Raw genomic sequence first — 14,437 nt, forward strand, 5'->3', positions numbered from 1 at the left:
TACTTCTATGGCAGAAATAACTTTAAAGTTAGAGCTGCCTTCAGTATATTAATTAAAGTATTCAAATTACTTTATGAATTATTTTTTAACAATTCATAAAGCACAGAAAGTTTAAGTAGTATAATATGATGGCATTGTTCTATTTATTTTTGGGTTTCCTTTAAAGCTGCAAGTTTTTTGAGCTGCTCTTTTTTCTTTGAATGGTTTTAGGGTGTTTTTACCCTCTCTGTTGTTGGGGAACATGGGGACGACTGTTGTTTCTTTCTAGTATTTTGTGTATTTCTGATAAATTTTGTTGGACTTCTTGAAATAGCAGCCATCAACAGAGGTTACATGAGAGCAGATTGACAATCCATCTTAATAAACCTGTCTTCCAGGGTGAGATTAGAAATAGTGGCTTGTTTTTGGTTTTTTTTTTTTTTTTTTCTCCTTGTACTCCTCTGGGAGAAAATCTCAGCAATACAAAGTCCCTGGATTGAAATTAATTATAAAAGCATATCCAAAATTTCCATTTGAAGTTTACTTCTGTGGTGCTTTTGTCAAAAAAAGCAACAAACAGTTCAAGTTCTTGTTTCTCATGTCAAATATATTAAATATTTATCTATACAGTGTTCTGATAAGTTATGACCACATATAGTCATCTATTACAGCATTTGAATTTATTGTAGTGAATGTAGTATGCACCAGTTCACCTGTGCTTTCTCCTCCGTAGCTCCGCAGTCTCACCAATGGTATTCTTGGGGCCCTCCTAATATGCAATGTAGGTTGTGTGCATCTTGCTGGATTTATTGGAAGAAATATGGTGGCCTGAAAATGCCCACACAGACAGATGAAGATAAACTGTCTTCCAGCCAACCTACAGAGGTAGGATTGCATAGACAAACTTTTCTAAAACAAAACATGGTGCTATCACAAGACTGTTGAGATTTGATTATTTAATGGAATGAATGTTTTTTTATGTATATAACTTTGGTATTACAAAACTCGGTTTATTAATATTTTTTCTGTGTTAAGAAGAATTGTACAGTGCTCAGGCCTTGACATATCTTTCTTTGACTACTTCTTGTATAAACAAGCATGTGCTTCCTGCATTTTTTGGTGTACAAATGTCATTTTGTCAGTCAAATGGTGTCTTATCTCTGAAATGTTAAATAAACTATACAATATCTCATTTAGAATGGCGTTACGTATCCATTCTCAATAGATCTGTCTGCTCTGTGGCTTACAGCTTCCTACATAGGCCTGTTTTTTGTGTAGTTATTTGCTTATCCTTGAGAGTCAGTCCAGCTTGGGGATGTTTGGGTACTGTGACTCAGACATGTGCACTGTGCTCTGTCCTGGCTTGGAGGACAGGTGTCTGCTGAGAAAGGCAGAAGCCTCTCTTTGAAATGGAGAATGTAAACCCCCTCCCTCCAAATTATTGTAACTTTGAAATTAAGGGACTTTCAGGCAAAGATATGGGAATTAGGAATAACAGTTCTTTACTAGGAAAATTAAAATAGAAATACAGTACTACAAAGAACAAACCCAAACACTGACAAAGTCAGAATGCGACAGGCAGGGTGTTGATAGTGGTCCCATTAAATAAATGGTGGCTGCAATCCTCCCCAAGTGACAGCTGTGGTTCATTTGAAGCAGTGGCCCTGTAGAAGGGCACAGTTTTCCTCTGAAAGCCCAGTGATGATGTAGGAAGGTCCAGTTTTTCCTCTGGAATCCAAAGGAAAAAAGGCTGCTTTGGTGTTCCAAACCAGTTTTTATCTTGGTAGGAAAGGCTTGGTTCCTCCCCCTGGCTGGAGCATCTCCCAATGGGTTGATGTAATTTTATCAGTCATGCAGTGCAACTCAATGGCCAATTAGCAGAAGATACCTCCCTGAAGGAAGGATGGGCTGTGAAAAGATAAAGAACAGCACCCCACCTAGTTTTAACAACTGGCCCATTAGCAGAAGATATCTCCCATAGAGATAAGGATCGTTACCCCACCTGGTCTCAGCAGATGGTGATAGAACACACACTTTTGGGCACATCCTGCATTATAGCCTAAGACTTGCTCTCTCTGTTCCCTCCCTAGGAATCACATGTCCGAACCCACCTGTCGCGGCAGGCCACGCAGGGCACTCCAGTGCGCAACACGGGCAGCCCCAAGTCGGCGGTGAAAACACGGCAGGCGTTCTTCCTGCACACCACGTGCTGGACAAAGCTGGCCCGGCAGGTCTGCAAAAACACCCTGCGGCTGCGGCAGGCAGCGCGACGTCCCTTTGTCCCTATTAACTGTGCTGCCATTAAGGCAGAATGTAAGATGTTTTTTTAATTCTTAGTTCTGTGTGCTGTGCTTCCCACCCATTTTTTTGTCTTTTAATTTTATTTTCTTTTTCAATAAACATTTCTTGTCTATATGCTTTTGCTTTTCATTTTTTTTTTTCATTTGTCCAGCATATCACCAACACATTGGATAAAGTCGGGTTGCCTTAAACAGATCTTAGGCTGTGGAAACATTTCAAATTAATTTAAAAAGGGAGAACTTCTACCTCATTCACTTTCAAAAACTGACATTAACAAAAACCGGGGGTTGCAGGAAGGGAAAATCAGTGCCACAACATACATTCTTCCTACCTGGCCGCATGAAAGAAGTGTGCTTTGCTGTTTTTTTATTTGTTTGCTGAGCAGAACCTATAGATCTGTACATGTTGTACTTTTATTCAGTGGGGTTGGTCAAAGAATCAGGACTGGGGTTTCATAATTTAAATGTGGTGTGCAATAGAGTCTTTTGTCACTGTTACAATCAGATGGTGGTGATAGCCATATTTATTATTACATCATAGTTGCATCATTTTGGTTTTATCTGTTCCAGTTTTAATTTCAGTTCTAAATAAAATTCCATCTTACATTTGTTCTTTTTATAGCCAAAATATAGAGACCTGATGACTTTCTAGTGGTATGACAAAAGACTATGAGTTTTTGTAGGTAGCGACAGTAAGCCTCTTCACCTGCATGTGTAAATTTTGCTGCAAAGTCACTGACTATTTCAACAGCTTTTGTATCTGCACTGAGCACATTGTCACTGGCTATGATTCCCAGTTCTTCCATTGATACAGTTCTTGGAGCAGATGCTTGGTATTTTGGTATACTGTCAATTGTATTAGAATTGAAGAGACCTTTTAAGATCATTAGATGTGGGGTTTATAAGCATGTTCACTAGATTAACACTAAATGTTTTCCCAGCACACTTATTTGTGATGCAGATGATGTCTGCATTGTTTATAAGAAATTTACTCCATGGAGACTTAAAATCTGATTTTGAGTAATTATTTTCCCTTTATGTACTTTAAGACCAGCCACTACACATATGCAAACTCTTCACCTACTTCTGCAATACACCAAAACTTGCTGAATATTTCTGTTCATTGCCCTTGTCGAATTTTTTGGTTGCTCTTTTGGTCATTTTCTTTCTTCTTTTAAAACTATGCAAGTCAGGAGCAACTTTCAGATTTCAGGAAACCCTGTGTCGACTGTGTGAGTAAAATGAGTTGTTCTTCATGGAAGAAATACGTCTAAGGCTAGATTAGGATTATATTTTTAATCCTCAATCCAAAATAAAAGTTACTTTCTGAGAGAAAGCTATTGTACCTTTAAATTTATGTTTCTTCTGAATCATGGAGGAAAATTTAGAAGTTCACCTGAACCTTATATCTTTTGATCCATATCCCTGTTTTTTCTCACTCACTGCAGTAAAAAAATTCAAAAGATCAAACTTTTGAAGGAGAAGAAAAAACATAAGAAAAAAAATTCATCCAACTGTTATCTATCGTACTAGGACACATGTTAAACCTTAAAAGAGAGGAGTGAGAAGCTAAGTTTTTCAGCAGGAAATAGTCATTCTTGCTTCAGACTGGCAGTGCTATTTTTTCTCTTTGCTTCTTTGAGTGAAAGAGTTCTACATCAGATTAATGGCAAGAGTAGAAAGACTTTTTTTTTTTTTTTCCCCTTGTAGTGTCTGTCATTATGACTTTTGCTTAAACAAATTGTGGACCTTGTGATTTTGTCTCTTTGAATTCTGATGCTTCCTCATTAGACCTAACATAGGTTGAAGGAAAAAAGAAGTCACAATTGTTGATGTTTTTTGAACACAGCATTAAAATAATGTTCTAATGAGGGAAACCAAATTATGCCTCAGCTAATTTAAGTCATGTTTCTTTGTATACACACACACATTTTCTGGAAATTTTCTGTTTCTGGCAATCTCTTTCTGTGGAACCATTACAGTGGTCTCACCTGCATTGTCATTGTCATATTCTTGAACTCGTAAAAGCAAAAAAGTAAAGAAAAAAAGTGTTTTGTAGTGTTATTGTGACTAAATAGTCTCTCTTTTCCTGAGAATGCCCTGAATCCTTTTCTAAGGTTAAAGCAAATAATTTTTAGATTTTTAAACAAGATCCTTAATTAGCAGTCATGATTTCCTTATGCTGGATCCAGTGAGTAATTATGGTATTGAATGAATATCTGTGTTGGTGTTAGAAAAGTTAGTCATGCTTAACTAATAACCTGGCCAGAGGACCAAGTCACCCATGATGTGATATGGTATGGGATGGTTACAATGCCCAAGAACTGATTTGGCATTTGTTTTCCATGTTGGTTTGCTGAATGTGATGGCTGCTTAGATGCTTTGTCAGACTCACCTGACTCTGTGCGTGCCAAACCAGTTCTTGAAAATGTCCCTGCATTTCCCAACTCTATTGCATTAGGCACCATAACAACATTCAGAAACCATAAAATCTGAAGACAGAAGGGTTGCTGGGGCACTTATCCCAGCTGCATACCAGGTTTTATGCCCGCTTAGTTTTGTGCAATTTGTTGAAGTGCCAGGTTGTAAATGAAACTGATTTCCAGCTCTGAGAAAGACTGAACAAGCATGTCGGAGCTCAGTCATAAAATAAATTGGTATTTGCATTCCACCTGCATACTTGAATGCATCTGCAGGCACTTCTGGTGTCTTGGAGGAGCATGAAGGCCCAAGCATCTTTTAGGTGAAAACCAGGTTTTGACAGAGCATTTTCTCATATTGAATGTCCGCCCACATCCTCTCCCTCAGCCTATTATATCCACTGCCAGAAACCAAAGTCCTATTCCGTGTTCTTTATTCCTTCAGATAGTGCAGATAATTTGATTTTCCTCATTAAGGCAGCCTGTAGCATGACCCCTGCTCAGATGCCAGCAGGAGGTAGTGGAGATGATGCATTTACATCCCAGTTCAATCTCGGGATGGCCACCAGGAGGTTGAGAAGGCACAGCACCTCCTGCTAGGAGCACAGCCCATCATGGAAAGCTCAAACCTTGTTCTTCCTCAATTTAATAGACTCACTGTGGTTGGTGACAATAAACTTGTCTGATGGTTTTTTCAGAAATAATTAGAAGTGGTGAACTGCTTTGGTAAGATGAAATTCTTGTGGTCTAAATCTCATGCACTGTGTCCTTTTTAGTTTGAATATATTGCAGGTTTTTTTAGAAAGTTAAGCAAGACTATCCTGTCTGGGGAAGGTCTCTTAACTAGAGAAAAGCAAAGTGAGCATTCTTCTTAGCAGTCACTGACGAGACTGGATCTGTTTGCAGCTCACAGGCAGGTTGATAAATGCCTGGCGGTGAGCCATGTGTCTGTAAACATTATTGCTCCAGCACAGGGAGACTTTTGAGGGATATTATTTTTTTCCCCATTGCTTGGATATGGCTTTATCACTATAACTATATTTATTAATTATAGTAATTTACATCTGGATAACTACATGAATGTTTTCAGTGCATGGTAATGTATTATCTGTATAATATATGTATATTTATCTGGAAACTGATGTACTGATCATGATGAAAATTTATCATACGTTTAAGTCCTCAGATTTATTGACAAATGTGGTACATAGTACTTGCTAGTGATCTAACTTGATGAAACAAAGACAAGTGAAAACAGTAGAATATGCAAAATGTTACTGATTTGTCTTTGTGAGCATAAAGTTTATGTTTTACTGGCATAAAGCTACCCATTCATCTGAATTGAGTAACATTTATAGGTATTGGTTCACAAACTATGTTTTGCATCCTTGATTTTGATAGCTGTGGAAGAGTTTTTAGCTGTATCAGATAAAAATATTTTCTCTGTTATCTTTGAATACAATTTGTGCCAGATTTTAACAGCCAGCAAAATAATTGACAGAGCATATTACTTTTTTCCCAAAGTTTCTAAGAAAAATACAATTCAGGGAATACAGTACATTCATTAGATGATCTGCATTTTGGCAGAGATATGATGGAATGTCAAAGAGAAATAACTTGCTAATGAGAGTCTCTCTAAGCTTAAGAGATCTACAAATCTAGTTTTTTTAAAAAAGAAATAATTAGAAAATACTTTTATATCTAAAAGCACAACCTCATTTATTATCATCTTCTTATTGGCATTACTGATTTCATTCACCTCTGTAATGCCCACATAAATCATCATGCTTGACAGCTTTAAAGCCTTATAAAATATGTGTTTCACACTCTGGTTTGTAATGTTTTTTCCTAGAATATTTTAATTGTGCTGTGTCCTCATTAGGGTTATGGTGCCCCAAATTATATGCACTTTATGACAGAGATTTCCCATGATTTCAGAAAGTCATGTTTTCTATTTTTCTATTATCATGATTTCTAACATTCTGATTTTGATTGCTTTTTAGTATTGTCTAGATATTTTTCAAAAGCTGTTGATCCTTACTCTATGAATACTCTTCTACTTTGTGATGGTGTAGGACCCATCATTATATCTATATATTACAGGTATTTTACCCCTTCAGAATTCATTTACATCCGTTGTGTGATGCTGCTCCTATCCTTTGCTATCAATTTTAGCTTTGATTATGCTCAGAAATTTCTTATCAGGAAATCTTGACTCTCTAACCACCTCTTTTCCTGCCCTTTTATATTTGAACAGCACAGATAATTTGGGGATTACGTAGACAATTAATTTTAACAAGGTGCTAATTCCTGAAAAATCCTCTTTTACCCTGTAACAGCTGGACAGCAGAGAGTTTGCTAAAAGCTCTCTGAAATGCCAAATTGGATGCAAATCAGATGCATGTGCAGGTTATGCTCTCCTGCAGGTTATGGTCTCCTCAGAGGATCCTGGCAGGTACTGGTTTATAGGAATGTAAGTAGGAAGGGACCCTGGAGGTCTCTAATCCCACCTCTTGCTAAGGTTCACATGCTCATGGGCCTTTTGGCCAGATGAGCTTTTTGTATCTCCAAGCATGGAGACTGCACAGCTTCTCTGGGCACCTGCTCCAGTGTTTGAGCAACCTCAGAGTAAATAACCTTACCCTTATATCTAGCAAATTCCTGTCTCCCAGCCTGGCTGTTGCTGGAGCAGTGTGTTGTCCTGTCCCTGTGCTCCTCTCCAAAGGGTCTGGCTCAGTGTCTCTGTGCTTGGCTGCAGGGAGGCTGCAGGTGCCATCCCCTCATCCTTGTGGTCTCAAGGCTGCCCAGACCCATTTCCCCAGGCCCTGTGCTCAAACACACCCCATCAGCTTGGTGAGCCTCCCTGCTCCTGTGTGCCTGGATCTCTGGTGGGGATCCCAGAGCTGGACATGGGCTCTGACCATTGTTTTCCATGGACCAAGGGGAGAGGTGACCTCCCCCAGAACACCTGTCCTTCCTGCTGCAAGGACACACCACTGAGTAGTGAGAACACGTTAAACCTGTTTGCCCTTCCCAGGTCTTTGTTGGCTCCCTTGATGTTTCCAAATTTAACCATGTGCTTCTGTTAATAATGCAACCTTTTGCCACTCTGCAGACCTACTTACTGAAGAGTATTATCACATTTGCCCTGTTTTTGTTCTCTTGAACCAAGACCATTTAAGCATTCATTAAACACCAGCAGCGTCTCTGCTCAGCAGTTTGGATGAATTCCACCTGATCCTGGTAACTTGGTTTTACTGATTAACCAGCTTGTTTTGAAATATTACTGTGGGCACTTCAATGTGACACAGTTCTCATACTTTCTTCAAAAAAGTATTTTGGAAGTGAGCTTTTTTAAGTGCTTCTGCAATGACCAGTGATACAAGGAATGCATTTGGCTTTTCTGCTGTGCCTTCATGTTCCTTTTGTATTTTCCTCACTCATTCATAATCAATTGCTACAGACACCAGCACAATTTCTCCTTTTGCTGTGTTTGAAAAATATACTAAAAAATATAAGATTCCTTCTTGTTATAAATTTTTTTTCCTCATAGCTTCCACTATTTCACTGATCCTACTAAGATTTTTATTGTTCAAATAAAAAATCATATTTGATTTTAGGACTAGCTTTAAATTTTGGGAGTTCTGATAACTTCCTAACCCAAATTTTATTCTCTGGATTTACACTTGAGAATGATGCACAATACAATTTCTGTTTTTTTCCTCTGTGTTCTGCATAAAGATTGTAAACTTTATTATACTTTTGATGGGAGTGCCTTATTATGGATCAAGGTTTGCTGCTGTTAAACATACTTTACTGTTTCAATAGGTAGGTGTGCTTTGAAATACCTTTTATGAACATGGTTTATCTCAAACATGAAAATTGTGCTCTCCTTGCAGTATGTATTCCCAGTCAGCATATAAATACCCTTCCATGAGTCAATATCTTTTTTTTACGGTGAAGACAGGTAGATGGAAAATTTTCTTGCTAATTACTTCTTAGGTGATACTTTGTTGTTCTCAAAGTAGCTATAAAATCCTGTATAGCCTCTGCTTATTTTACTGAGGCAGCCAGTGGTGACACATCATTCTGCTCCAGCACTTAAAATATTTCAGGTGTTTTGCAATATTAAAAATATTCCAGGCACCAGGTTTGTGGTTTTTTGATTTTTTTTTTTCCTGAGCACAGTATGTTTTGTGATTAAGAAAAAATAATGAAGTACTTCATGTACTCAGTCTTAGGACTCTGGAACCTTTGAAACCCATTGGTATTTCCAGGATTTTAGGTAGATTCCTTAATCTGTTAAAAGTAAGTTGTGCTTTGTCTCCTGCACTGAAAACATCTTCTTGAACATCTGAAATACTTATTCCAATCATTGCTGTGCATTCATGATCTTCATGATTTTTGCACAGATCTAGATTAGAATAGACAAAAGGATTGCAAATTCTTCTACATCTTCCCTTCCTGTTACTGTTTACTCTGTCCCATGTGCTGGAATGAAGCAAACCGGACGAGTTTGGTAAAGCACAGGGAGGAGTTGTAATCATAATCTATTTATAATGTGTCCCTTCTGTAAAACTTGTAGGTAGGTATTTGTGGGAAGTTATTCCTTTTGAGAGACCTCCTGATCTATATAATCACTGTATGAATCCAGTTTTGTCCAGAACAAAATACCTGTATTCTACGGATATTCGAAGCTCTGTATGGGAGTTTTTATGTGCTCTTGGAAGACAGAAAAGCCAATAATTCTGAATAATTAAAAAAAAAAAAAAAAAGAGAATGGTCTATTTCCAGTTGTCTTGAAATTATTTACTGAAGGCTTGTGCCTTGTGAATTTTTGCCTTAAGTTGACTGACTTCATTGTTCTAAGCATAAACCTCTTTGTGTTAACACTTTGTGTTTGGGACACTTGGATGGAATCTCTGCTTGCGTGTTCACAGCAGCAGCAGGAAATTTAAGGCAGTTGCTGCCCTGCTAGTTTTCATGTACTTAGGAGAAAGTTACACTCTTTGTGATCTTTGAGCTCTGTGATACTTGGTTACAACTGACCATTTTGTTGAAAAGTTTACAGCGAAGAGTTGTGTGACAAAAATAAGCAGTCCCAGCTTTAAATCCTTAATGCTCTATTGCCCCATTTAGAGACAGAGAAGCTTGTAGTAAACAAAAAAGAATTCAATGTAAATAATTTTAAATAGCCAAAACTGCATTTCTTTTCGTATTCATATTTTCATCTGTGTTTCATTTGCCTGGCTGACTATCTCCAGAAAGACTGTAAGCAAGAACTACAATCTAACCGGTGTTAAAACTTGCATTAACTTAAAAAAAAAAAAATAATCATGATATCACTTGCATGAATGAGGACATGTCCTGCCTTTGAATATTCATGATTAGAAGTATTGATGAAAAAAGGAGAATCTAAAAGGTGAGCTAAAAGAAAAAAAGAAGAAATCTGTGTTAAAAATGCAAGTCAGAAACTGGTTGGTGTGTCCTAAATCTGTTCATAATAGTAAAATACTTAAACTGAGTTTTATTCTTTAAAATTCTCAGATGCAGATCGCCATTGTGAACTTGCTGGGAATCCTCTGAAGATAAAAAGCACCAGAAAACCACTGTCATGTATCATTGGGTATTTAGGTGCGTATCTGCCTCCAGAGAATTAACAAACCAAACCAACATTCAGTGTGTACTGAGGCTTCATAACCTGGTATGCACAGAGAGATTTGTGCTTTTAGTAACAAGAAAAAATTCGGAAGTTAATAAATTAATAATAGTGGTGGTCCACTAAGAGTTGCAAAACTGCATGGTTGAACTTGCAGGATGTGGGCAGAAGTCCCCTGATATGGGTTAAAGTGTCTGAGTGAAACATGATGTAATTTAGAATTTGAAAAATGGTCTGGCTGTCCAAATAAAAAGAATAACTGCTCAAAGGGGAGATACTCAGGATTTTCAGGGCTGCTCTACTGTGCCCTTTGTAGCCATTTGCAGCGCTGCTTTTTGCTTAAAAGCAGAGGACCTCAGCCACACTAAGACACATACCTTGTAATTTGATGACCTAAGTTTAAAAGGTGCAATGAAATGTGTACTGAGTTCACAATCAAGAGGGCAATAAATCCTTAAGTTAATGGGGACAGGAAAAGTTGTAGTAATAGTGATTCCTTGCAAAGAACCATCAGTGACTATTAAATACTTGCAGAGTCATATAAGAATTGTTGTGACCCAGAGGCTGTTAATCCTCAAATGGATATAGAAATCAATCCACTGATCATAGAAGCAATGAATAATTCTACTGTTTATTAATCCTATTCTACAGAAGTGAACTCTACAGCTGAGATTAGAGCTCAGTCTAGATGTTTTGCTCATAATTTAAGTCACCAGGATGTTGTTTTTGCACTAGATCAAAGTGAACAGTAAGTCTCTTGCCTTACTCAAATAGAAAACACCTATTAATGTAGTTACAACTGTTCTTCCAGGACATCAGTTTTGTCAAAATACTAACTTCAAGAATGTGGCTAATGAGGAATTAATGCTTCCCACCCTGGAGTTTAAGAAAATAAACAGGGATAATTTTTTACACACATCCCAGCTGTGTGTTATGTGTGTTGAAAGGACTACTCTGGCTGACTTGCTGGAGTTGTGGTTGTGAGGGGGGAAGATGGACAGGGGATGGCTCATCCAGCTGAACTGTTTGTGCATCTAAAGAGGAAATGGTAATGGAGGTAAACTTAGAAGGTACCACATGTTTTAGTAGCATGTTATGTAGCCTTTGAGGAGTGTTCTTGACCCCTCCGGGATTCTAAGTCTGTAGGTTTAATGTGAGTAAATGGATGAACAGTGTCAGACAGTATTTTGTGAATTTACATGAAGGTCTGGTAGAAGATGAACAGTGCTAAAATATTCCAGGTGTCAGTAGAGTCTGCTTAGTATTTGGCTGTATGGAAAGTAAAGGTATCTCACTACAGATGAGGAAAATAATGTGTGTTATGTGGATATGAAATGAACCCAGAGCAGTTGAATATATTCATCTGCATTTGCTTTATAGGGGGGCCTAGAAAATGGCATTTTGTTTGCCATGTAGCTTAGTAGAATTTTTTTAGTTTAGTTTGGTTTTGGTGTTTTTTATTTATTTGGGATTTTTGCAGTTTCAGTAAATAAGTAAATCTTGCATTATTTTTCTCATAAAAATTAGTATTATATATCATGTCATAACTTGTGTAGGAGACGTGTTTTGTTTTTAAGATTCATTCTGTGCCATTTCACAGATATTTATTGGCATACGATTAACAGCGTTTCAGGGCACTGCTGTTTTCAACCTTTCTGGTAAGGCAGGGAGGATTTCAGTGCCCTGCACATCCTGATTCATCACTTTCCTTTATCTCTGTTCTGCATCTTGGCTTCAGGCTCCACAAGTGGGGTAGGACAAGCATTAAAATTAGGCCTTGTCTCTCAAGAGCTGGGGCTAATGCTCTGCAATCTCACCAGTCATCACTGTGCTCCCTAAATCAAAGCTGCTAAGGTGAATCCCTGTCTGATTGAATGTCCTATATTACGTTTTAGTTATGAGGAAATTAGGCTAACACTCCAACTGGGATACATGTTGAGGAGATGAGGTGAGAGGAAGGTGCAGATGCCTAAACCCCTCTGAAATCCAGGAGGTTTATTGAGGTGGCTTGGTAGAGGACTTCAGCTTCTCTTTGTTTACTTCAGGCTTTTTATTTTTTAACCCTTCTGACATAGTGGAGAAGGGAGAAGTTTTTAATATTGTTATTGCTATTTGCTTGCTTGAGGCTGAAATCTGGTCCTATAAAATGTGTTCCTAATATGTTTCTGAAACATTATCTCTTACTCCTAGTTTATTGTTATTTCAGAATGTGGCTGACTGTTTCTTTGTTCTGTGGGTAATGGGATAATTTGAATGCTGTAGTCAGTTCTCTGAGTTAGAACATGGTGCATGTGGCTTGAAGATTTTCAGTGAAGTGCTAGGCAATAGAACAAGGATAAGAGCAGCAGGAATTAAAAGGTTTTAATTACTATTATTCCATAATATGATTATATGAAGGGATAATAGGCAAAACCCCTGAAATGCCTCATTACTCTGCTTGGGTGTAATGAGGCAGCTGGTTATAAATTGCTGATTTAAAGCATGAAAATATTTGAAGCAAGTCTATATGTAGAGGAGGAATGACATAAGATGTAAAGGTCTGCACAGGCAGGACTCAGTCCGTTGGGAAGTGGTCCTGGTTGTTTAACTGAGTTCCTTTCTAGAACTTAAATGTAGAACGTGGTCTTGCCACCTTCCTCTACTGCAGAAAGAGGAAAGACCGACAGTGGTGAACTAATGGAGGTTGAGGGACTTCTGAACTGAATACAAGCTGAAAGAAGGAAATGCTTCCTTCCTCAACGGTTTGCTCACCCTGAAAATATAAAATTGCCTTTCCTATAGGTTGCAGATGAAAGGAGATGGGGTTCTCATATGTTGATGCAACTGCTATTGTGGTTGTTGCTGGAGCTCTTTGGCAAAAAAAACAACATGTTAGTGTTGTTAGCCCCGGAAACCTACCATTTCCTTCAGAAAATTGGAAAAGATTGCTAAATGAACATTTTAGAATGCAAATTCCAATTACCTTCACCAAACAGCGCAAGAGTTTCTATTTCAGTTTAGAGTTTTGCCTTAGCAATCAGTGGTGAGGCATTAAGCATGCCTCTGTTCCCATTTTAGTAAAAAAGCAAAATATGAGGTTCTTGTTCCCTACAGCAAGAAAAATGGGACATGCCATGAATTTTTTTCTGTATGAGAAGCAGATGAATCCTGCAGTGAACAGCTGTAAAAAACTCTCATCTAATTAAGTGGTGGGGAATTTGGTGACATCAAATCTAGAGCTCTGCCCTGAAGTGCCTGGTTACCTGTGCCTTCCCTCTCTCTGTTCTAATACTTGCCCATGTATTTCTCTGCCCTACTGTTTCTTACCTGGCCCTCTTGAAGCTTCTCGTGGGAGGCTGTTCATGCTTGGAGAGCGTGATTGCAAGCCCCAACCAAACCAGTGGTGAACAATTAAGCAAAGTCTTTTCCAGTGTAAAAATTGTTGGCGTTGTCTCCTCCTGGCACAGTGTTCCAGTACAGCCTGGCCAAAGCCATGAGATTGAGAGCTCCAGGCAGGGCAGGTGAGCTCTTGGATGTCAGACTTTGGGGAGGAAGGAGGAAAAACATGCTATTGCAGTGGGCTTTGACTTTATGCAAGGGTTTCTCCTTCTCCTGAATGATAGCCATGGATGGCAGAGGCTGGAGAGGCTCCTCCTTGGATTCCTGGTCTCACTGTAGATTTTGCATCTTCTCAGTTTTTGTGCTCCATTTAATAAATAAGCACTTGTCAGGAGGTATAAACCTGGGCTGCAGATGAGAAGGTATTTAATTTTAGTGTTCTGATCTCACTTGCCTTGGGCAGCTGGCTCTGCTGACCTGACTCCCAACCCCTCTGCCCTCACCTTCTCAGCCTCTCCTGCTGCCTGGGGTCATCAGAGGGCTGTGAGTGCCTCACCACCTGCACAGTGCTGGCAGCTGGTGCCCCGGGCTGTGTCACAGGCACAGGACCTGCCCTTGGGCACCTTCCCACACAGGTCTGGGTCCACCCAAAGCTGGACACAGTGGTGGCATTTTGAACCCAAATGTGTGATGGGAATTAGTTAATTAGTTCAGCAAATTCATGGTGAGGGACCAGCAGGCTCAGCCGAGGCTTCCTTCTG

General features: G+C 38.7%; 1 protein-coding gene across 5 annotated transcripts in view; it reads left to right on the top strand.

Moving 5' to 3' along the window:
• MTA3 (metastasis associated 1 family member 3) overlaps positions 1–14,437 on the top strand; it is a 136,736-nt gene that overhangs the window by 81,852 nt on the left and 40,447 nt on the right. For all 5 annotated transcript variants that reach the window (XM_042779103.1, XM_033054537.2, XM_033054539.2 and 2 more), the window contains exons 13-15: positions 713–864; positions 2,070–2,292; positions 10,247–10,333. In XM_042779103.1, the coding sequence (XP_042635037.1) occupies positions 713–864; positions 2,070–2,292; positions 10,247–10,333 (462 nt within the window). The remainder of the gene's footprint in view (positions 1–712; positions 865–2,069; positions 2,293–10,246; positions 10,334–14,437) is intronic.

Source organism: Catharus ustulatus, chromosome 3, assembly GCF_009819885.2.
Source record: "Catharus ustulatus isolate bCatUst1 chromosome 3, bCatUst1.pri.v2, whole genome shotgun sequence".
Classification (NCBI taxonomy): domain Eukaryota; kingdom Metazoa; phylum Chordata; class Aves; order Passeriformes; family Turdidae; genus Catharus; species Catharus ustulatus.